Here is a 25468-nt window from a genome sequence, read left to right as displayed (position 1 = left end):
ACGTTATGCTGTGTTGGGTGTGTGCAGTGGAAAGGGTGGAGACAGAGTTGTTGAGACTCTGTAACTCCACACTGAGGATCCCACGGACCTGCAAGACAAAAGCCAGAAGGAGTACAGGAGCAAACACACAAGGGAAGAAGCAGACATAGAGGGAGTGTTAGAGAGAGGAATGGGACCCTCTCCGGTCCCTCTCTAACCTAAATGACCTCTCTCTTAACGCCCTCTCCAACCGAGCATGCCAGACCCCCCCGGCAGTCTATGCCTATTGCATCTTAACTATGAGCTGTGAGCTGGTTCCTAACTAAAAGCTTTACCAAAGAGGAATGTTTTGAGCCTAACCTTAAAGGTAGAGAGGGTGTCTGCCCCCCGAACCGTGGTTGGTAGATGGTTCCAGAGAAGTGGGGCCTGATAACTGAAAGCTCTTCCTCCTATACTACTTCTAGAGACAAATGGAACAACGAGTAGGCCAGCATTTTGAGAGCGTAGTGTTCTGGGGGGATTGTATGGCACTACAAGCTCCTTGAGATAGACTGGTGCCTGTCCGTTTAGGGCTTTATAAGTGAGAAGAAGAATCTTGAATTCTATTCTATATTTTATGGGAAGCCAATGCAGAGAGGCTAATACAGGAGTAATGTGATCTCTTCTCCTAGTTTTAGTCAGTACACGTGCTGCAGCATTTTGAACCAGCTGAAGTGTCTTAAGCGACTTGCTCGGGCAGCCTGCTAAAAGAGAATTACAATAATCCAGTCGAGAGGTAACAAAAGCATGGACTAGCTTTTCGGCGTCGCCCTGAGACAGGATAGATCTGATTTTAGCAATGTTACGGAGATGAAAGAAGGCAGTTCTTGAAGTTTGTTATATGCGAGAGCTGAAGGATAAATCCTGATCAAATAGGACCCCAAGGTTTCTAACAGTTGTGCTTCGTGCCAGAGTAATGCCATCTAGGGCAGTTAGGCTAGCATAGGTTTCTCTAAGGTGTCGTGGGCCCAGTATAATGACCTCAGTCTTGTCTGAGTTAAGAAGAAGAAAATTTTGGTCCATCCAGGCCCTAATGTCCTTTAGACAGGCCTCAAGTTTAGATAGCGGATTTGTCTCACCTGGCTTCATTGATACATACAGTTGGGTATCATCAGCATAGTAGTGAAAGTTAACAGAGTATTTTCTCATAACATTACCAAGGGGGAGCATATAGATGCAGAAGAGGATTGGACCTAGCACAGAGCCCTGAGGAACCCCGTAGCTTACTTTAGTGTACACAGAAGACTTATTATTCACGTGTACAAACTGGTACCTATCAGATAGGTAGGACTTAAACCAGTTTAGGGCAGTCCCTGTGATTCCAAGTAATTTCTCTAATCTCTCTTGTAGAATATAGTGATCTATAGTGTCAAAAGCTGCACTAAGATCTAATAAAACCAGCACTGAGAGTCGTCCATCTGAAGCCCAGAGTAGATCATTAGTTACTTTAACTAAAGCAATCTCTGTGCTGTGTTGAGTACTTGTAACTTATTGAAAATATCAGGTATTGAACATGTACAAAATGAATCAGAGGAGGAGACAGACTAAAACACCTCTGACAATATATACTGTACATTAAAAGCCATACATTTTCCTGGTCTAAATGAGAACTTGACTTTTTTTCTTTATTGTAGCTTTATTTTTGTGTCTTTTCTAGCTCTCAATTTAATAACTGCTTTCAAGGTTTGTCTCAATCTATGAGTGAGAGCAGAGTGTACCAGTATGCTCCATGTCCGCTCTGACTGGTTCTTCGGTGTGTCCATTGTGCTGACATAAAGCAAACTATCAAATTGCGTAATTCGGCATATTGTAGAGACGCAGCACTATAGCCACTTTTATGATCTGGGCTTTGGCAGAACCTCATCACATTCTAATCCATCCGGATTTAAGATTTTGGATTGCATGCCCATGGGGTGGAGTGTATTATCTGATTGGCTGCAGCTCAACCAATCAGACAGTACTACGACTTCAGCCATTCACATTGCTATGACCTAGCGTCATTATCAAGGCAAGATGGTGCTGACCGTAATCCTTATGAAAGTCTGATTGTCTTTTGATAGTGTCCATTAAAAATACGCAGGTTTCCCACATAAGGTGAACGTGGCACGTTTGTTCACTTGCACCTTAGATTACCATAACTCTGACTGAAAAAAGTTAAACTTAAAGATGAAATTCAGGAGGCCATGTCCAGGTTAGGTATTGAAGACATTGATGATCGCTTCATACATTCCTATTCAAAATAGATAAACTCAAGTTATGCATGTTCAATTTAAAGTTCTAAAGATGCTTGTACATTACACTACAGTGTTTCAGATTTACACATGTAATGGCCATTACAGCAAAATAACAAGTAATATAATGGTTTCTCTAATGGCCACAATATTCGAGATTGCATCAAATCGTGAAATACCAAAATGACCGTACCTGAAGAGACCCCCCCAGACCCCAACCTATGGGAGGAGGGTTTCCCTGCCCGCATCCTCCTATTCCCATTGTCCTCTTTCTACTTTTTTTTCCCCACTGTATAATTTCAAAATTCAGGAAACCCTTGTACTTTTTAAAGATGACTTTTGATCCAAGATCCAAAGATTCCATAACTTTGAAGGACAAACTATGTCAGATGACATCAGAAGTGACTATGCACTCAGGTGACTATACTTCACAAACTGATAGGTTGTTTTTGTTGTCTGACACCTCAGAGGGCTGGAGCCGCTCAGTGTGGGGTCCAAACATCCAAGAATTTCGCAGACGCTTTGACACAGCAGAGACGAAGGGTGAGGGTATCCGGAGACTGAAGAACTTGTACTTCCTGTACTTGATTGAATTGCGAGCGCTCTACAAGGTGGCTCCATACTTTGAGCGAGCCTTCATCAACCTTTACACTGGAAATGCTCAGGAGGATGGAGACACCAAGAACCTGTTGCTGCAGATATTCAACGAGCTCAGGTAAGGTTAATGCAAACAACGATCGTTCCTAATACAGATTCACATGGAACTCCCAAGACTACACTCAATGCTTACCACAAACAAAGTAGTTCTTTGCACAGCATTGTCTTAATGCTATTGATTCACCCAATTTATTTAGTCACACTTGTCTTTCGAGACTAGTTGTTGGGTTTTAGAAATTAAAGGGTGGTTTGATAAAGTTTCCATGTCATCTAAAAAGTTAGGACATTAGTTTATTTTTATAATAATAATAATGATTATTATTATTAATGCCAGAATGCAAAATAATAATACCAGAGAGAAACTATATTGTACTATGCGAATTGCAGTTCATTTAAAGGTTCAGTATTATGCTATTTTTCACAAATCTTTTGTTCAAAGAAACCAAACAACATAGTATTTTAGGTTTATTTTTCCCAAACTCGCCTGTTTCCGGAGTTTTAGCCCTCTGAAAAGTCACTTTCATGATGCTTCTAAAAACAGGCTGTTTTGGAGCTTTTATGCATATGCATGAGTAGGCGTGCCTGTAGACTAGGGATGGGAATCGAAAACCGGTTCTTTCTGAGAAGCGGTTCCCAGTAATCCAATTCCTGGGAATCGTTTGTTTGCTTGCCTGTCAGTTCCACTTATCGGTTCCTCTTATGTCGCGAATACGTAACGATAAACTCCTCTAGGTCCTGTATATTGTGTTTATGCTAGCACCAAATGAAACTCCTTCCACCATATAGTTGTTTGCTGTCCACTACGGAGAATCCACCTCCTCCACCAGCAGCTGCGCTGTCCTCCTTCCTGTGTTTGAAGCGTCTCCGTTGCTATACTACTCACTTCCGGGTTCTGTACATTCGCGCAAAAGTTGCTTTTTGCACGAACTTTTCTTCTGAAAACAACAAACTTCAACAATAACGCATACCTCATCGCCAGTTCATGTCCTCATAACAAGTAATCAAATACAGGAGACTGACTGGTACTGATTGTTGTCTTTAGTTTGCTCTTTCACATACATGGCTGATGATGTCACATGTAATAACGGGGACAGCGTCTCTGGTCCATTTATAGAAATGTAAACAAAGGCTAAACTAAAGCTTTACCGTTGGAATACATAACAGTAAGTGCAGCTGTACTTTTGGTTAATATGTTCTTTTTTACAGAATATTTATTTGTTTTATGTCTGAATTAGTTTTGGATCAAGTTAGTGTTGTGGTAGTCGAGACCGGTCCGGTCTCAAGACCAAAATTTTAAAGGTCTCAGGATTTTCTCTCAAGACCGTTCGAGACCAGCACTAATTCCTGCTAATATTAAACTTTTTTATAATGTGATAACACGGAGAAGAACGGGATAAAACAATCATTTATTCATTCTTAAATCCACCCCGTATAATGACTGCAACCTTCCTTAATGTATGTGTGTGTGTCTGTCTGTTGACGGTGTCAGTTTGGACTGCGGAGCGCAAGGGAGATATGAATTAATCACCGGTAAAAATCCCAGTTAAACTCCATAAAACAAATAGTTGCTCCCTGGTAAAGACAGTAGCTCTAACAACAGGTAAAATGATAAACTGGTGATATTACAGCCTGTGAATGCAATACAGGGGACACACTTACTCCGCCTCTGGGTCCTAGTGCCAACCGGCCGGTGAAGCCTGTTCCCTTTACCGAGGTCCGTGTGTGTTTAATACGTTTGTGTGTGTCCGTGTGAAATCCTGCATGTTTATGCCTCTGTCCATCCACTCTTTTCATTATATCTATGTCTTTTAAGGCTTTTATTACATAGTATCGGCTGTAGTCCGGGCCACCGCCATCTTGGATTATGTCGTCACCAGCGCGTCATCACCACAAGTTGCACAAGCCAGAATGACTCAAATAACTGGAAAGAGGTCTTATATTAGTCTATTATCTTTTTAAAGTGGTGTTTTTTTTGTGGCTTTAGACTCCAATTACATATTTATATATAATATGTTCCCCACAATATAAATATTTTGTATAGTTTCTGTTTCCACTGTATCCAGAATAGTAATAATTCTCAACAAGAACTATTGATTGATTTGTCACATGACTGGTCCAGGGTTTGAGTTTGTTTTATTTAGTTTCACATCTACCTGTAGCTCTTTGTTTTTTACACTGCTGACAACTTGTTTGTAGTTTTATTTCAGAAAGTTTCACTTTTACAGTTACAGCTAGAAACCTTTGTTAATTGAATATCCTAGTTACATTACAGCAACCAAATTAAACTATATCAACTACGTGAATTAATAAAAATGGCCTGTGTAAAGGCTTTTTCAAACTAAAAAATTATCTTGTGAAATCTGTGACCTGTTGACCTGCACAACTCAAAGAATCAGAATCGAGAATCATTATTTCTTGGCAGAAATACTTTTAAACACTTGCTGTACATTCGGCTGACATAAAAATCTTGTTTTCAAATCTGTAGAATAGTTGTGAATTTATCAGTAGCAGTAGTAGTTTTAATAATTTAGTTAATTTTTTGCAGGCACCTTTTTTTTCTATCAAATGTATTTAAAATAGACTAATTTTTTTAACTGTCGAACCTTGTCATAATTTTATTTATTTATATATTTTTTTAAATTGAAAAAAAAAATGTTTATGGTCTTGGTCTTGGTTTCGGTCTCGGCTTGACTCGGTCATGGTCTTGACTCGGTCTCAGCTCCTGAAAGTCTTGGTTTTGTCTTGGTCTCGATGCATTCTGGTCTCTGGCAAGTCTTGGTGTCGGATAGTGTGGTCTTGAACACAACACTAGATCAAGTTGTTCAAGTTCAAAAGGAGCACTGTAAATATTCTCAAATGATTGCAGCCAAAATATGTCATATGTTGTAATAATAATAATAATAATAGTAATTCATCAATTTTATATTGCACTTTTGTAAATATTATTATTCAGTGAAAACAATCTATACCTGGTGGATTAAAAGAGAGCTGATGTTCCTGCAGGAAATTAAAAAGACAGAGATAAGATAATAAAGAGTTAAAGCAAACACATCCATTTGTATTATTTAATTCCCTCACCCAATGAGAATCGATAAGCGAATCGGTAAGGAATCGAATCGATCAGCAGTGTCAATAATGGAATCGGATTCACTAAATTCTTTTCAATTTCCATCTCTACTGTAGATGCAGTCTTCATGCGTTGTTCTTGGAGAGGGTGATTACCATAGCGATTGTCTTTCCCTATCCACCACTCTTGTTATTGTTTTCAGCCAAAAAATTGCACATTACAGTAAAACACATGGCTATTTAAGTGGCTATTGTGATTGTGAGTTCGACAAACGCTGCTTCAGGGTGTGTGTTTCTTTCTTTTTTTTTCACTTTGTCTGCACATGTTGTCAAAGGTCAACACTACAAGAAGTTTAATCTTTTAAAGACAGCAATGCATGTTTTGTTATTGCAATTAAATAAAATAATTTATTTAATTGCATAATTGTGACCTTCACCAGCCCTCCCCAAGGAAGGGTAAGAAACACTTTATTATAGGGAGGATATAAAAAGAGAGGACAGTGTTACACCTAGGTGAGGGGGAAGGGAACAGGGATTCAGGGTAGGAAAATGGGCTTCATCTAGGTGGGGAGGAAGGGAAGAGGGTGTCAGGGTAGGAAATGGAAAGGGTGGGGAAGAGTTAACTGCTTTATAGTTAGAGAGAAGTGATGTTATAAGTGTGCATATTGTGCTTATTGTGTTGTGTATTCAGTTCAGCCAGTCTGGTGACAAGTGTGGAGCTTATGTATAAAGGTGGTGGCCGTGAGCAGAGGGAAGGAGTGAGTGGTTATACCTAAAACTGGTACAGTTATTTGGGATCAACGTGTCTAAGGTTAAGCCCAGTACGAGTTTATCCCACAGCCCAAGACATGCCAGGGTATCCATGACCAATGTTTGTGCAAGAACTGCTTCTGCGAACCCAAGCGCTGCCCCGGGCCAGAGTTACAGCCAGGCCAACAGAAAGGGTGGTTGCCAAGGAGCCCCAGGCCAACCCCACGACCGAGCAGCCCCCCAGATGCCCCCGAGATTTCAAGCCTAGAGGCGGCCACCGCCCCCACATACACAAGAAAGCCCCAAGGAGCCGAGGAGGCCCTGCCATCTAGCCCCGCCATCCAGCCCCCCAAGGGTTGGATAGGGGTGTGGTGCATAGACTGAGTGAGCCAGACCAGCTGGGAGTGAAGTGAAGTGTCCATGTAGAAGGCCTGTCTGGTGTGAGCTCACCAGTGATGTGCCGTGACCACTAGGGCTGGGTAGGCACGTTGCAAATCGAGACCACCAATGACAATTTCATATGTTTCTGCTGTCAAGTGTTAATTCAATTCAAATCAATTTTATTTGTATAAAGCAATTTCCAACAAAGTCATCTCAATGCGCTTACCAAAATATAAAATTCATAATAAGAAAGAAAAAACCCAATAAGATCCACATGAACAAGTGTTTAGCCATCTAACAAAATCAACATCATAAACACCATTAAAGAAACAAACAATTATTTAATATAGCCTCCATACTTTGTACCATTCACTGTGAAAAGTATGAAACATGTTCTGACCTTACCTTAGCTGAAGCTCTGCTAACTCAGGTGTTGGTCTCCATCTTTTAAAAGCTGTCGTTTCTCTATCATCTCTAGCGCTGTCATCCTGACTGTAGCGTTATCCCGCCCACTAGCTAGAGAACGTAGCAGCAGCAGTCAAATGTCATATTCACTAATGTGCTGTGAACTTACTATAGCATTTAGCATAGCGCAGTTACGTGCAAAGGCAGCTCCCTACGCTGCCTTTACTCGTAAATGGATGTCATTTTGGGGACTTGACTGCGCATGCGCAAACACGTAAAATCACGCAATGGGAACGGCAGAAGAGCGACGTGCCTTTGGGAGTGGGCGTGGCCTCCCTCTGCCTTACAGCGGAGCGAAAAAGAAAAAATAAGACTGTGCAGCTGTTCCAGAAAATAGCGCTGTTTAGTAATTTGGGCTATGAAACGCACAAAATGCGGACACTTTCAAACTTATAGGTACTGTAGGCTATTGGAAATGGAAAAATAAATAATTTATAATTAAAAAAAAATAAAAAATTATAATTAAATAATCAAAATATCAATTCACCCTTGGGTAGGCACTGCCTACCTTGCCTACCCTGAAGGCACATCACTGGAGCCCGCATATCCACAGAGTGGGCCACCGCAGAAGGTAGATGGCGCAGATGGGCACGCGACACCGCGACCCCAGGGACGCGCCAAGCAGCACAGTCGGAAAACCCACCCTCCAGGCACAGCTGGGTACCAGCCACACGCCCCAGCGGTCCAGGGGGCGACCCCCGCCGCATGCCGGCCTGGAGTGTGTCAGCTGTTTCAAACACTCAGCGGAGCTGCCAAATTGTTTCCTTCTCCTCCTAACCTCTTCTAACCACATTAATAGTCAATTTCAGGTGATAATAATTTTTTTTGTCCAGCCGCTGTGCCACATTGGGTCACAATCACGTCTGATCATGTCAAAGGCGATACGAGGCAATATAATGGCTACTTAAAATTAAACTGTGAGGACTCACACTGCACTTTGGATTATCTACTGGATTATATATATACTGAACATAAAGATATTATCTGTGGATAAAGGGACAAATGGTTAAGGGACTGCTCCCTTAACCATTGTCCCTTTAGCTTGTAATTGTAGGCTCACTGGTTCGAATCTACCTGGTCCATCACTGTGGGATGTTGATCAGTCTCTTATCTTAACCCTAACTGCTCCCTGTGTGCTACACCATGGCTGTCAACTGCTTCTCAGGGAGGAGTTTAATGCAGAGAACACATTCCATGTATGTTACTTTATATATATGACAATAAATCATAACCTACAGTATATTATATATTAAACATCAGTGTTTGTTTTACCTGTTAGGTAGTTTGAGAGGGAGGAGCTCACATTCTTATGTAGGGTAAGAGGAATTTCCCCATTATGACTTATTAGCAGTGTTGGGAACGTTACTTAAAAAGTAATTAGTTATAGTTACTCACTACTTGTTCCAAAAGTAACTGAGTTAGTAACTGAATTACTCTATAATAAAAGTAACTCATTACCAAGTAAAGTAACTATTTGCGTTCCTGTTAAAAAAAAAAAAAAGTTGCTTTATGTCAAAGAATTCAGATTTTTTAGATGCGTGGGTTGTTGTGAGGTGCTTCATTGAATTCGAGTTGCTTACATCGGATGTCAACAGTCTTCGTTCCTGGATATAATGTACACTTCAAATGCACGTTCTTGCCTTTGATCACAATCGCCACCTTAAAAATGCCAACTTTTCATCGGACTGCTCAACACTCGTCATCACTGCTGCTTCATCAAATCTGTAGCGCGTGTGTGTGTGTGTGCGGCACATGAGTAAAAACACTGGCTCTGATTGGCTACCACGAAACATGACGCCGTTTTAGCCAATCATAATCACTCACTTTGTTTTTAACCCACCTGCTCACGACAGCTGAGTAAGAAGCCGGGATGCTTTCGGATCACAGTTTATTCAATCAATGCATGTAACGCAACGTATTTAGCGTTCAGTAACAATAACGGCGTTGTAACGTCATAAAAAGTAATTAGTTAGATTACCCCGTTACTGAAAAACAAATGCCGTTACCTAACGCCGTTATTTTAAAAGCCGTTATTCCAAACACTGCTTATTAGTGGGGGAAAAATCCATCTTGCCCATTTGGAACTGACTTTTTAGAAAATGTGGAATAACAAGGGAGGGAGGAAACAGAACTTTTAGGGGTGTGTTGCAGCCACAAAATAATTCAATAACAAATACGGCTTCCTTTGAGCATTAAGCAAATATTTAAATGTGCAAAATTAAAGAGATTACATGATTCGATGCCTTGGAGCCAAATACACCTGGACTGCCCCTGATAAATGCACTCGTCACTGAGGTGGCTCAAGCCAAAATACTTCCATTTACTCATGATCGCTTTATTTTTATGTGTACCGGTAATATATCCAGCAAACTTACTGTAGTTGTATTGTTGTTTTAGAACCATCATTACATGTAAATCTGTTCCTTGATTTATACAAATAGTATAACAATAATACAGATCCACCATCTTGGAAAAAAAAATCTTACATATTACAATAGTCACGTCAAGTATCCTGGGTTCGCAGATAATTAATTACCTGTTTAAACAATTTTGTAAATGTACTTTCCTTTCCTTTCATGCAGTATCTCAACCTTTATAAAACAGTAGTATCAATTAGTAATGATTTCCGTAATGAGACATTTAGCCAAGCATCACCTACCCATTTGGTCATTATAGCCTTCCGTCCTAACATAAGTAAAAACTGCATAACGCTCCTTTGCATTTTTAAATGATCAGGAATGGAGCCTAAAAGACAGAGTAGTGGGTTTGGTTGTAGTTTTTGATTAATTATTACACCAATGTCTTTACAGATAGCCTTCCAGAACTGCTGAATCTTGTCACATTCCCAGAGGCAGTGAAACCTTGTCCCTACAGCTACCTTACATTTCGGGCAAATAGGAGAGGCGCCTGCTGTGTATTTGCTGTACATATAAGGGGAGATATACACATTGTGCAAAATATTATATTGCATTTCTCCAAATCTGTTGCATATTGATATTTTAAAAGTAATAGCACAATCTCATTCCATTGTTCACAATCGTTATTTTCAACAAAGTTGTCCAAGACATTTTCTGGAAGTTTAATCTTCCAGTATTTAGATGTTGCAACTTTGAATAAAATTTTGTAACAAAATGTTTCTGTTTTGAGCATTCTAAAACAACCTTTTCCAAAGTGTTAAAGTCTTCATTATAGAGTGTGCGTAATGCCTGACCTGAAGATAATTATAAAAATCCTTTGTTGGTACTGTATATATATCTTTCATGGACTGAAAAGTTTTACATTTTCCATTCTCCTAGAAATCATAAATATGATATATTCATGCATCTTGCCAATTCTGAAAGTTGAAACCAGTGCCGGCGCACGGTGGCTTACTGCCCATGCTTGCATTGAAATGGTATAATTGACAATGTTAGGTAGACCCCAACCACCTTGATCTTTTGGCAGCTGGAGAATGCCCAGTTTGATTTTAGGTTTCCTGCCTGCCCAGACAAAATCAGAGAGCTTTATTAATATCTTTAACGGTGTTTCCATTCAAAAGTAGAAAGAGCATAGACATTGGATAAGTCAATTTGGGTAGAATTGAAAAGAAATGGGGAGTTTCTTCCAGCTTAACATTTTATCCTTAATGTGTTTTATGATCGGAGTAATATTTTCTCCATACAATTGAATAATTGCTGGGGTTATCTTAACTCCCAGATTTGTGAATCCACTTGGTTCCCAACGGAAGGGTTTACAAAGCTGGATTCCGTCTTATTCGGTATGCCTGGAAACATAATTTCAGATTTTGTGAAATTAACCTTATATCCTGAATTCTGTCACTAATTTAACGATGCATCGACTCAGATCATTTGCATCAAGTCATTTTTTTAATCAATTTATTCTTTTATAAAAGAACTGTGATATACTCAGATATCTCAACTCATACAATGCTTGTTTGAGCCCGTTTACAACCTAGAAATGAACTGCATGTAACTATTGTTATTGTGTTTCAGGGCTTTCCCTATGCACTTTGATGAGAAGTCCATGTTTGCTGGTCACAAACTGGAAGCCAAAACATTAAAGGTAGGGCCTGCATCAGGTAGTTGCACAATGTGGTATGTTATAAAACATTACCACAAAATTTCCCCAACTTTTTATTTTGTTTTTTTTTTACATTCTGTATTTTTATTGATTTCGCACAGCATTTTTACATTAGGAGCAGTACAATTTTCCAAAATTACAAATATTTGTATGCATAGTACTGTTAACATTTATGGTAAACAATTTAAAACACTTAAAATTGTACCAATGTGTAAGTGATTGCTCCTGATTGTATTTTCCCTTTTTTATATATAGAAACAATAAAGGATATAACTAGAAATAGTCTTTTTTTAATATAAATAGCAAAAACAACAACAAAAAACAATAATGATAATAGTAATAATAACAATAATAATAATAATAATAATAATAATAATAAAAACCTAAACCTAATGGTTGGACAAGTGAAAACAGTTATGACAGATATAATTTTGATGCAATTTTTCCCTCTTTTAATATTCCTTAAGTTGAGCTAATTATTTAGACAAAATTACTTCTTAACTCTTTAATATACTGGGTCCATTTGAACCAATACATGTTTAATTTTAAAATTTTAAACTTTTTATTTTCATAGTTGCTTTAAATTGTGTTGTCCTCAGCTACACAAAAGACATTTTGTCATTTTCCTCATCACAGAATTACACACTATATTGGTGCATTTTAAATGTGTTGCCCTTAATTTTATTTACAACAACTTTCTCTCGTTGGCTCACAGCTCATGTTCTCTTACTGTTAAAAGAACAAAATGGCCCATCAGAGTTGGCGCCAGGCAGTATTAAATAGGGGGGCATTAAGAAAACTGCGGGGGGCACAAGAACGCTCCGCACTGACTAAATAATTACTAACATACCTCTGACCAAGTGGTTCCTAAAGACAAGGGCTTCAGCAGACTCTGCTCCTCCCCACCACAGACGTAGCTTTAAAATCACTTTTTTTGTTCTGTGAGCTTTCTCACCTTTGTGAACGACAATCTTCGCTACTCTATAAAATATTTTTTTTCCTTTTCTTGGTAAGAACAATTACAGCAGTCATAAATTACACAAAACATCAACATTTTTATTATTTCAGATAGAGATTCTCAAGCTACTTCACTACCTGCCCTCCATTTGAATTTAGCGCTAAATATCCATATTTCTATAAGGCTCTCGCGATGCAGCAATGTGAGTGACATCACGTGAATCAACAGAACAGACTCCGTCCACGCTGTCAGTGTGTGTAGTCAGTTGCGATAGCCAATCAGATTTCTTGACTGTAGCAGGGGTTGCTTTCCATTAAAACAACATGACCAGCTGTTGTCTCTTGAGTATGAATAGATATATAGATAGATACGAATATATACCGGTAGATTTGTTATTCACCCTATGGTGATTTGAATCTAAACTTTTATCCACTGTACAGTACATCCTCCCTGTGTTTTAGGATTTGTAACTATTTCTTGGTTAGAATCTAAATTGACTTGTCACAACACTTTTCCCACAGGAGGAATTCCGCCTTCATTTTAAAAACATCTCCAGGATTATGGACTGTGTTGGCTGCAGTAAATGTCGACTTTGGGGAAAATTACAGGTGAGTCCCTTAACCCAGTGGTTCCCAACCTTTTTCTTGTCACGATGCCTTTTTTATATCGCAGATTTTCAGTGACCCCGGAGAGACTTTTTTTTTTTTCTAAAATTTGTTTTTTGATCAAGGTTGTTATGTGTTACAAATACAGAATAGCCAGTATTAGTGCACGAAGTGACAATATACGCCAAATGAGATATTTTTCTACTGCATTTTATTAAGTATAGAAATACAATTGTTTGAGATTGCCTGTGGTGTTTTAATTTGAAAAATAATAATTATTTAAACTCTCAGCTTTCGTCCTCTTCCTGCACTGTATATCTATTTCTGTGATATTATGTTTTTTTTTATTTTTATTTTTTGCAAAATAGATAAATACAAATTATTAGTATTGTTATTAAAATTTTAAAATATTATTTTAAAGGGTACCTTAAAATGTGTTTAATGTATTACCTATAAACAAAATATTTATACCATTAAAAAAAATAATAATAATTTAAAAACAATAAAAGGACTTATTCAAACGATTTTTACCTTGGGGCACAAACTATGTCGAGCCTCCATTTTTGTCAGGGTATGATGCACTTTCATTGATTCCTGTTAGCTGTTGCTAGGCAACAGTGTTCTGTTGGTCTCTACACACTCTGAACAATGGCAGAGTGTAAAGCCAATGGTTGCTTTAACAACAGGAGAAATACCCAGGAAAAACTTTTATTTTGCATCTCTAAGCCAAATAACGACATTAAGACAGAGTTATCCAGACGTTGGCTCCATAATATCGGTACGGGTTACACACTCTTCCCACTTCAAGCCGAGCTGCTATGAGAGGAATCTGTGGGCTAAACTAATAGGCATGAAGCCAAAGTTGCATCTGAAATCAGACGCAGTCCCGACGGAATCTTTCACAGAAAGTGTCAATCCAGCTTGTGAACGTACTTGTTCAGAGCACTAATGCATTTCTGGTTACAGGGTGTACTATGGGCGGTTGTCATGTCACTAACTGCATTCCCACCAGATTGTTCCCTCTTATTTCCTTGTGACTAAATAATGAACTCTGTCAGGAGTTCTCCTTACCTGTTTGTTAGGGTGCCATCAGGCGCAGCTCCTCGGAGCTAGTCGCGTATCATTCTGTCAATGAACAGATGTCCTGTTCATTGACAGAAAAAACCATGCCTTAACCTATTCTCTGTCACTCAAGTGCCATAGGGTTCAGCTCCATATTTATGTGATTATCAGTATATGGTTATTATTTTTATTGTTGATAATGTATAAACCAGCAGGGTTGTTCAAAAAGCCTAGAAAGCAAATTAAGCCAGGATTACCGCGCTATCCAAGATAAGTTTTGCTATGATACTGTTTCATCTAAAGGCTCAAACATACTCGGGCAGACACCCACAAAATGGAGTCCGCCAGGCCAATTAAATGCAAAGCTCAGATATTTTCGACCGCACAGACTTTGGTGTCGCACTAAACACTGCTCGGCATTGTATTGACCCGCATTAAATGTAACACCGACCTGCATTTCACCCGCCCGGTGAAACGGAGCAGGTGAGATGAAGACGAGCTTAGTGGAGAGACTGGCAGATCAGCTACGACAGTAGTGACACCTTTTAAACACGTCCCAGGAGTACAAGAACTACAAAGAAGCGCTAAGGATTGTGGGAAATGTAGGATTTTATTGGGAACTACGATGCGGGGGTACACCCGGGTACGTAAGCTCTGAGGAGAATGGACAGTCTGCGCAAAGTCCGGTGTGCGCGGAGTCCACTCAAGTATGTTTGAGCCTTTAGGGGAACATTACATCATTTATAACTGTGCGTAGGTGAGATCACTTCAGCTGGCCTACGAAATGCATACACATAAAAACTTTCAGATGTATAAAAGAGGGCACATACACGTCCTATGCCTGTTTCCATTAATAAACCATAATCAACAAGTTGTCAAACATGAGAAAATGCCTTGCTCCACCCATATGTTGCCTATAAAGGTCAGGTGAACGCCCTTGATTAATATTCACTGATACAAATTTCAGGATGGACCAAGGAGGAAAATGAACAAATAGCACAAATTTCACTCGATGCGAGGTGGAGATATTAATTGTTGAGGTGGACACTTGCAAGACAGTGTAATTTGGTGGGCACAGTGGGCATCACGAAAGGAAGAAGACTGGGAGCATGTGGCTGATGCCGTGAAGAATGTTGCCTCAAAGGGTCGTATTATTTGACTGAGATGAAAGAGAAATGGCCAGACATAAAAGCGAAGGCAAAAAGGCATATCAATCTCCATAGGAAGAGCGTATGTACACTGGAGCGCACCCTCACAGTCGAAAAGCTTAGAGAGTCCCTCTGTGTTGTAACATAGGCTAAGGACACTGATCCACCAGAAGCACGGGATTAAATTGTATTGTTTTGTTTCAAATAATAAAAATGAACATTTACGCTTGTAAAACACTTAATTCACAATAGTTTAATTTCAAGTAAAACTATATTTTTATTGAGTTCCAGAGTGTTAACTGGGCCCACCCACAGCAGCCTTGTCCCCACGGGCACGGTCCTGCAAATAGGTCTTGCTCGTCACTGAAGATCCGCATGTGATTTAATTACAATTATTATTAATATAAAACTGTATTTGTCAGTATAATTTTTTTTCCTTTCAGTTTTGCAAATGTATTCTTCATCTATGATGTGATGTGTATTATGCGATCATTTCACACGTGTATCAATTTTTTTTGTACCTCTATCTTCCCAGATCTTTAAATGAGTAGCTTTTGAGGAAAGATGACCGGAGTAATTCTATTTGGCAGTGTATTTTATTCAAAGTTATAGTCATTTCCTGCAACCAGCATGCAGGCTGCTCACAGGCTGAAGCAGAGGCAAGACCACATACAAGCTTCAAGCATGCTGCCAGCTCGCTGGCTGTAGAAGGAAGACTCCTCACAAACTGACCAAACACTTGTTCACTCCCAAAACCAGCATGCAGCTGGCCATAGGCTGGCTGATATTGATTAAGCATACCTTCAGACAGCAACCCCACATAGACTGTAAAAAGAATGGGCGCATGCTCACAGGGAAGTGAAGCTTTTTTTTAAGCGCTTCCCCTGCTGACTGGCTGCAGCATTGGTCATGAACCCTGCCTGCTCAATGATAACGGATGGGATGATTGTCAAACTGTAAAGTTAAAATACTCGTCACATAATTTTTTTCCAAACCCAAACTCTGCTGTGATCATTAGTTACTATCACCCCACATTGTGTTCAACTGCTCATTTTTCTGTGAAGTTTGTTTTAAATAAGTTATTTGAGGTTAAAAAATGGGATTTGATGTCATACATGACGATGATTGACTGCCTTGGATCTTGCGTAGCTCTCTTTGTGAAGGAAAGCTGACCTCTGAACATCTTTACACACAATTGATTATAAGAAATTAAGAAATAGTTCTCACTGTCTTTGATTTCATCCTTCTCCTGTTGGGGTCGGAGTATCCCATATCTCCTGATTTTGTGCGTACTTGGGATTGATTTTTATAAATCCCAAACATTGCTTACAAGTTGTGTAGGCTTTCTTTTGTACGTAAGCAGCGTTTATAAATGAGGCCCCTTGTCATGAGAACATAGACAGTCTGGCAACTGAGGAGATGCAAATGGGAGCTTAAGTAGCAGGCTGGTGATTAGGAAGCAGGAGAGGTAAGTCGAGCTGCAGTAGGTGGAAGTAGACCTTTCAAAGTAAGAGCAGGTTGTGACAGTTTGTATTAGTTTATAGAGCAGATTTGCTAGTTTTTATTTGCTTTAAATGCTGAAAATGCTTTGTGCTTTGAGGTCGCGCCAGTGGCGCAGAGCCCTGGCACACTCCTGCGTAACCAACACTCACCGTGCGCCATGACGCACCGGATCGAGCCCACACGCGGCCACCCACAGATGGAATTCCCGCATATGGAGGTGGCTGAGGCGGGTCACCAAAATGTCTGATGCCATAAGCCAGAGCAGCCGAAGACACTTCCTGAATTGGACGAATCTTCCCGGTTGGAGAAGCGCGAGGCACGTTGTGAAGGTTTCCACTCATGCCGATGAAAGGGATAGACATAAATAGACTATCTACTGTACCGGAACCAACATGCTTTTTTCTATGTTTATGACAAAACCTAGGTTGTCCAGGTGACACGACAGGATACGCGTGTACGTCCTGGCCTCCGCCTCCGACTGTGCCAAAAGCAACCAATCGTCCAGATACGTGGCTAAGCAAATGCCCTGCCGCCTCAGCGAGGCCACCGCTGCTTCTTTGCACCGGACAAACACCCTCGGGCTCAGAGAGTACTTACAACATATCCCCTGGAAAGCAAACAGTAGGAACTTTCTGTGAGAAGGCTAAATCGGGATGTGGAAATACGTATCTTTCAAGTCGACAGATGTGAACCAATCGTTCTGACGCACCATGCGCAGCAGAGAGGCATGCGTAAGCATCCTGAACCTGTTGAGAGCACGTAAATCCAGTATAGGGCTTATCCTGGATGCCCCCCCTTTAGTTTGGGAACCAGGAAATACCTGGAGTAGAAACGACAGAAATCGCCCTTTTGTTTAGAAATGAGAGAATTTCCACCTGCAAAACACAGGCTGATTCTCCCTGAGCCTGCGTTTAGGAGGCCAGGGAACCGGGGAGATACAGATGAGAGCTGCACTCTGTATCCCCCCATTATCGTCCTCAACGCCCAGTGCTGGGTCGCGAGCTCAGCCCATTTCTCCCCTCTGGAGGAGAGAGTGGCCACCTATAGCGGCCCGACCGTCACAGGGGCCTCTAGCGGTGGAGCCATGCCGGCACCCCTAAGGGGACAGCATGGCGGCGGAAACCCTACAGTCCTCTGCTCGGGGGGGGCACAGCCCACCCACCAAGAGGGAACAGCAGCCGCCACGCTCCTTATAGTGACTTGTTCCACTTTTTGTTGGTTTCTTATTTGCTGCACCCTCGGCCTTCGGCCTAGGTGCGCCAGCGGGGCACATTTTAATTTTATTTTTGAAAAACTTGAATGTGGGTGCATGCTTCTGGACAGTATTTTCCCTTTTTGAGGGGCAACAGCCGGAACCTCTGTGGAAAACTCTCCTTCTCTCCTGGCAGCCGTCGGGTCGAGGCGTGGGGAGCCCTTGAGAGCACACTTGAAAGCAGAACAGGTCCAGGCCCTCTGTTCTCACAGTCCAGGGACAAAGCTCCCAGTACTGCGCCCCCGTTGGTGAATGGCCAGTCCTTTCAGGAGTGTGCCACCTTGTCCAGCAGCTCTGGAAAAAAGGGGAGCATCTGCTTCGTTGTACCCCTGGCTGCGGGGAGTCGTCTTGTACCGGGACCTGGTCTTCTCGATCACAATGGCAGGCCACTGGATGGACTGACGGGCGGTTGCTCGCTTGCAGACATTCACCATGTCCGAGCCAGGGAGAGGAGAAGCTGGAATGCTCCCCTCAGTGGAGGCGGCAGAGACGGTGGGCTTTGCAGCCTGAGCTGAGGTGACGAAGATGTCGTCTTCCTCTTTGTTCTCTGAGATAATGAACTCTGAGGTCATGTCATCGTTGTCCCCGCAGTCCAAATCGAGAATGTCCTCTCCGGGCAGAGGGACATTGGCGATGTCGGACTGGGAACTCCAGCTGGGCCCAGCGGGGTGCAACGTCGCCAACTTTTTAAGAGGGGAAGGAAGGGGTCCTTCCTCTGCCAGGCTGACCTGACATGGCAGCCGGTTACGGAGGCCCTTCATGGTGAAGGTGTGTGTTGGCAGGACCCGGGGGCGTCCAGGGCCCGCTGGGCGTGTTCCAGCCCGAGGTACCTGAAGCAGACTCTGTGTATGTCCCGTCCGGAGATCTTTTTACCACACCCGCATAGGCAATCCTCCAGCCCCATTATTGCTTGGGGCTTTGTCCTCTATTCTCCTGTTCTGCACTGGGGTGTGGCGGAAAGGAGAAGCCAGCTAGCACTACCACGTGCCAATGTATTCTCTGCCCACTGCATTGGTGGGACTATCTGCCGCGGATTAATAGATTTCACCAGCCAATCAGGGTTGGCTTTATGAGAGAGGATTTCTGAGATATGACGCGGAGGCGTATTTCCCATAGTGAGACATCGAAACAAATGTTATGAAAGAGAACTACACATACAAGTACTGTTACTTATTAAATGTTAGAACAGCTTGCCATAGTGTATGTGTATGTCTGCTAATGATGCTGAAATCTGTTACTGAGAGGATGACTGACCACCTGCAGGAGTACAGTACAGTTCCAGCACACATCTTTGACAGGTAATGAACAACAATGTGGCTGACTCACATTTGATAGATTTAAAAAAAATTGTAACTCACAAATGTGTAAATGATACAGGTCAACAGCAGCTCAGAGGTTCATGTGTGAATGTTTTGTATTTTAGTAGTGTGCCTAATAAATGCTTAGAATTTTAAGCATCAACTATGTAGAAACGCATGGACTTAACGTGAAAGACCTCACATTTCCACGTTCACTTGACGTACGCATGTTTTTGGGCGTACATACCTTTTGTACAGGAGGCTCCAGGTCTTTTGGTGGGTGCAATGTTTGTTTTGACACTGCTGCACAGACAGTGGTGCAGGAGATATGATGATCTTTCTGTACGGCTCTGGTTGACTCTGTTTCTTTTAAAACGAGGAAGTGAGCAAAAACAGCGGTATTACCATACCCACTTTCTTACGAAAAGTAAGGCAGTGGGTGTGGCTTATTGCCAGGCTACAAAATAGCAGCCTTAGTACAAAAGTTTTGTTTCCATGTTTACACGGACACGGGGGAAAACGCTGTTGCTGTGTAAACGCACAGCCAAAAAATCAAAACAAAACTTTTGCATTTTCCCTAGAATATGTTTTCATGTAAACAGGGCCTAAAATATCGGAAAGCTCTCTCATAACACAAAATAAAGTCCCTACAGTTGTCACTAGTCACTATTGAGAAAAAAGTCGCTGAGAGATCCACAGTTAGAGCATTCACGATGATACCGGTAAGTTTGGTTCAGGGAGGGATGGGGGGAGCTTCGCATGATTCTACATACATACTGCAGCATTAAGATGTACATCCCTAAACCTTCTAAGCAGATATTACATTACATAAATTCAAACTTTATATTGACGGTGCTTTAAATATTGTATTGTAATGTAAATTTTAGGTATTTGGATAACAAATATATTTTCACACGTTGTGTGTGTGTGTGTGTGTGTCCCTATCTGTTTACAGACCCAAGGCCTAGGTACAGCTCTGAAGATCCTGTTCTCAGAGAAAGAAATCAAGAACCTTCCAGAGCACAGTCCATCCAAAGGCTTCCAGCTTACTCGACAGGAGATTGTTGCTTTGCTCAACGGCTTTTGCAGGTATGTTTCATCTGCGTGAAGCTCAAAGGTGTCCCTTTGAGAGGCTCCAGAATGTTCTGCGTCCTGCCAACATATTAATTTTAGTCCCGCTTACTAACCACATGATGTGTTTGACAGTGTTTGGGAACTTACACTTAAACAAGTTTACTCACAGGTTTGTGGTCTACTAGCATTGGCCTGTGCTTTCCATGAGTGAAACTTTTCACAAAATTTTACTTTGCATGTGCGTCATCCCTGCCTATACACCATATAGGAAGAGATTAGACTAAAAACTATGACAAACCGCCTTTGTTTTTTTTTTGCTTTAGGTTGTCCACCAGTATACATCAGCTGCACAACTTTCGCCTGCTGCTGAAGGACAGCAGGTAACAGGATGTCATACTCTTCCTGGCCTGGAGATGGTACAAGCACACAGGTGTAGGTTCTAATCATCACTGGGATCAGGGTCAGCAGTCTCTTCCTCTTTTGTGGCCCAGTCCTTTTTATTGAGTTTGTTTGCTGCCTCCTCCTTTCTCACATGAGGATTTTCAAACATTAATCACACCTCATCTTTGGCTTCCTCAGAAAAAAGTCCAGTTAAGGAAAGCTTTAGCAATTTCTGTCAACTATTTCTTCTGCCATTGACAAACTTCAAATGGGTTTCGGGGTTTGAGGACCAGAGTTTGAGTGTTTAGAATGAGACAAGACAAAAGAAACTAATCAACCATGCGTCATGAAGAAGCTCTCTTGTTTATGTTCTTGGCTGGTCCTTCCCGCTTCCTGCTGACTTCACATCATCAGTTAAACACTTCATTGTTGGCCATATTTTAAGGACATAAACTCCTTATGCCAAACAGTTGAGAAGATGACTAAATCAGGAAAAAGCTGCCTAGTTTCTTTTTTATTTTATTTCCCCTCAATTTTTTTGCATTTTAAAAATGTGTTTCCTGCTCGCTTTTTTTTTCCTCAGACGAAGGAATTTTGACCAATTAATTCACATTTACCTTCTCATGTCTGATTTGGCACTCCCATAGGTGTGTGTCTGCCACTGTGCATTAGTGTGTTTGAGTTAAGTAATAACATAGCAGAACCCTACCACAGTTAGGTATTTCTACTTAAGCTCATAAGGTTTGTTGTCCCTGCAGTGTTTATGTAGACGTGTAGCCTGTAGTCTGCAGATCTGTTTGCTGTTGCTCAGTTCATCATCGGACAGAAGGTGGGAAGATGGACCTTAAATTTTATGTTTTATGACATGGTTTTGAAAGATTCACAAATGTATCTTTTTATCGCTATTGTCTTTAAAGTTCTTCATTAAAATATATTTATTGGCCCCTTTTCATAGGCCTCCCTCAACATTGTAATTTTTGTAATATGACACCATCACATTGAACATAAAGAACATGTTGTCTCTCAAGCAGAGAAACACAATCTGCTGTTGTCAACTCTTACAAATACAGTCAATATTTGGTGACGCCCTTTAATGCCAATCAGGTCAAATGTCATTGATTGTAACTTTTGATGCCTTAATTTAAAGTTATGGAACAATGGAATTCGCAACTAATAGATCATGGATTCACAAAAAAGGTCAAACTAAATGATAATGTCCTGCAACAATCAATGAAAACAATATGACTGCTGATTAGGCAGATTATCAAAAGAGTGTGGAGGGCTGCAACATTTTGTCATTGTATGTTTGAGTCTTGAGACGTGAAAGAATTACTTCCGACTATGACTTGATTTTACCGTAAGGAAACGTTAGCCTGAGTCTTGACTTCTAATGTTTGAAGTTTTTAGCTGATGAAGATTTATTTGGATTACTCAATGTTTTTGTCTGTCCTCCTGCTGCTTTGATGCTTTTTGTAAAACCTTGTTTTGCCTCGCTTTTCAGCCACATTTCTCTTAACTGGAAATGTTATTCACTAATAATTATTTGGCATTTTGGGGATGGACTACTATCATGAAATTGATCGTTCTTTTGCACAAAAGTGATATGACAGATACAAGAATGTGTGAATGAGTGACATGCTTGCTAGGTGTTTGTAGCTGTTTAACCTGCCACATGCTTTGTGCTGAAATATTCTCTGAGCAGAAGTACTCGAAAACTAATTGGGAAGAAAGTGTTAAGTCGTGAAAGGCATTGGTACTACAATGCTGACAGATTTAATTAAATTATAACACAGCTAAATCTACATTCCTAAAAGCTTTTATCTGTGCTGCAAACAACAGAAAGGTCTATGTGTAAAGCTAGTTCAGACTTCTGACCAATGATCCTAAATTTGTTTAACATTCACCTTAGTACAACGTAAATTTACAGTTCTTAAATGTTACTTGAAATTTTAAAATCAATTTGAACTAGTTTTAATTTTCTCTAAAGCTGTCTTTAAAAACTTCCATCAAAACTAAATCACATTTCTGTTTGTTCCTCAAAAATTCTGCTCTACGCTTTAGCCAACTATACAGCAAAAATGCAAAACAGCATTGAGTAAATTATTCACAATGGTATGGTAAAAACAATAGGAAGCTGGCAATGTTTTACATTTTTTTTTAATGGTTGTTGGAGGGATTTGAGGGAAAATGACAGTATTGACCAACTTGTCAGTTTGAGTCTCTTAAGACTTAGAGTAGCACATTAGATCATTGCTGTTCAACCATTTGGATTTGTCAGAAAATGCAGGGTTTTTTAGTCAGCTTCATAAAAATATACAAAGTATCACAATTTTAAGCATTTTGCTGTACAGCACCACAGCAGATTTGATGTCAAACAAACCACTTGGTGCAACAGCTCTCCAACATGTCAGCACGTCTGTTTAACTGCAGACTAATGAGCAGATTTAATCTGATGAAGGTGTTAGTCTTAAACTTGAAAGTTTACAGAATGATTCCATAATTTTTCCTCAGAATTGAGTGATCCCATTATTATTATTCTTTGACGTAAAGAAACTGTTCCTGACTACCACATTTTTTTGTTTTTTTAGTGTTTCTTAAAGCCAGAAAATTGCCATTGGAAATGACTTTAGTTTTTGTCATGTCTGTGATCTGGTTTATTTCTACAAAATTCAAAAACTGAATGAACATCCTCCTATTGATGATTCCATAATTTTTTGCCAGTGGTTATTTCACAATGCATGCAAACCTTGTTTTATTAAACCCAATTAGCAGTACATTGTTTTTTTTTTAACCTGCAATGACCTTCAACCTAAGATAGAGCATAAACTAACAAGTAAGAGGATGCAGTGGTTAATAATGACACTGACGTTGTGGATGTAAATGTAGTAAATATAATGATAAATATATCAAAAAGCAACTACACAAGCAGAGAGTAGGTGTTCACTGAGGTGAAGGAAGCCTTTGGTGACATCAGCAGCATTTTACAGAAAAGACTAAATCTCTGTCATTTGCAGATAAGTTATTTAGAGAAAAAGAAGGCATTCATTTTTTTTTCTCCTGTGGAATGTTTGTTTAGCTGAGCAAGAAAAATCTGAAATGGACTAAATGGAATTATTGTTTTGTTGTCTTTCTGGTGATTTTTAATCAAGATGTAATCTGCGGTTTTGAGATCTCATGTCAAGTTGTCCTTAAGACTATGACTTGAGATCATTTTGTAATCACAACTGGAAACAATAGCATAGGAATACCAGGACAACTGCAAATTCTCATGAATGGCTTTCAAAATGTTTTACCTCATTCTTGTTAAGGAAAATATTTTAATTCTACATTTATTTTATTCATTGGCAGTTTAGTTTGACAATTCCTAAATGTTGCTTTCACCACTATCATAAAAAATAGCAAGAAATTGACTAATAAATTAATACAATGGCAGCTTGGAATGTTTTAAACAATAAAACAAATTAGTTGAATTGTCAATTCTGCTTCTGTAAGAGTTTGATTTGCTAGAGTCATAGAAGCTGTGTGTGTGTTTGCATGCTTGCTTGTTCACGTTCACATGCCTTTCTTCAAACCTTGCATGCTCTCCAGCTGCTGCACGTCTTATAAAGTCCATTCACCAGCCTTAAAAACCATCATCAGGGAAAAAGGATTATGCTTCAGTTCTTTGTGCTATTCCTTTTGAACTCTGTGTACAGGTTTTCAGGCTGCACGACTTATTTGTTTGGCTCTCAGGCTTGTCCCTTTGTTCCTCCCATAAATACATATATAATATACACAGTTGCACCATGTTGAATTGTGTGGGATGTATATATTTTATAAAAAGTGAATAAAGAGATCCTGGATATATATACTTTGTGTGTGTAAACTCTTTCATCCAACGTTGTTTTCTTATGGATGTCCAAGCAAAGCAAAACAAAAAGGACAAGTTTAACCATTTTCAAAATTACTCTGGTGGACAAGTTGAGAAAAAATATCACAGACAAAATATGCTTTTAATATTTTCATTTATACAGCCTGCTTCCCCACATGTCTGAATGTCATTGATTCACTGGTGATGATCTTCTAAACCTGAATGAGGACATCAGTCAGCCTCTTGGCACTATTGAGTGACAGAGCCCCAGACCAGTTTCTGATAGCAATGCCTTATTCATCCTTGGTCCACCCAAAGGATCTATGTGTGATCCTTTGCCTCACATCACCATCAACAAACCAGTAATACTGAAACACGTTACCAGGGTGTTCTCAATTCTTCCCTCGGCCGTTAAACTGTTTATTAAATCAGCAGTAGACTCATTCCATGTCATTAAAAAAAAAAAATCAGGACATCCTACGCACTGCTGTCTCAAAAAAATCTAAAATGTTTACTATTTATTCCTTACTTATTCAACTGGAACCACTGTAAACTTTTAGTGTGATCGAATGAAGACTTTTTCAAATATGGCCAATTAAATGAGGGAGGGTACGCGTCGATTTTCGTGCGTCCGCCTTATTTTTCTTCCATTTTCAGGTTCCTATTTCTTAGTAACTACATCACATAGG

The 25468-nt window shown here is 40.2% G+C and overlaps 1 protein-coding gene across 3 annotated transcripts in view; it reads left to right on the top strand.

Moving 5' to 3' along the window:
• The window catches only part of ero1b (endoplasmic reticulum oxidoreductase 1 beta), a 52682-nt gene extending 27905 nt beyond the window's left edge, over positions 1-24777 (top strand). For 2 of the 3 annotated variants that reach the window (XM_028447273.1, XM_028447280.1), the window contains exons 12-16: positions 2718-2964; positions 11561-11630; positions 13128-13214; positions 20430-20563; positions 20872-24777. In XM_028447273.1, the coding sequence (XP_028303074.1) occupies positions 2718-2964; positions 11561-11630; positions 13128-13214; positions 20430-20563; positions 20872-20932 (599 nt within the window). In that variant the 3' untranslated portion in view covers positions 20933-24777. The remainder of the gene's footprint in view (positions 1-2717; positions 2965-11560; positions 11631-13127; positions 13215-20429; positions 20564-20871) is intronic. The other variant, XR_003674111.1, reaches the window with a different exon arrangement.
• The last annotated feature ends 691 nt before the right edge of the window (positions 24778-25468 follow it).

This window comes from Gouania willdenowi, chromosome 1 (genome assembly GCF_900634775.1).
Source record: "Gouania willdenowi chromosome 1, fGouWil2.1, whole genome shotgun sequence".
NCBI lineage: Eukaryota > Metazoa > Chordata > Actinopteri > Blenniiformes > Gobiesocidae > Gouania > Gouania willdenowi.
Note: the sequence above shows the minus strand (reverse complement) of the source record. Positions and strands in the feature narration are given on the sequence as shown.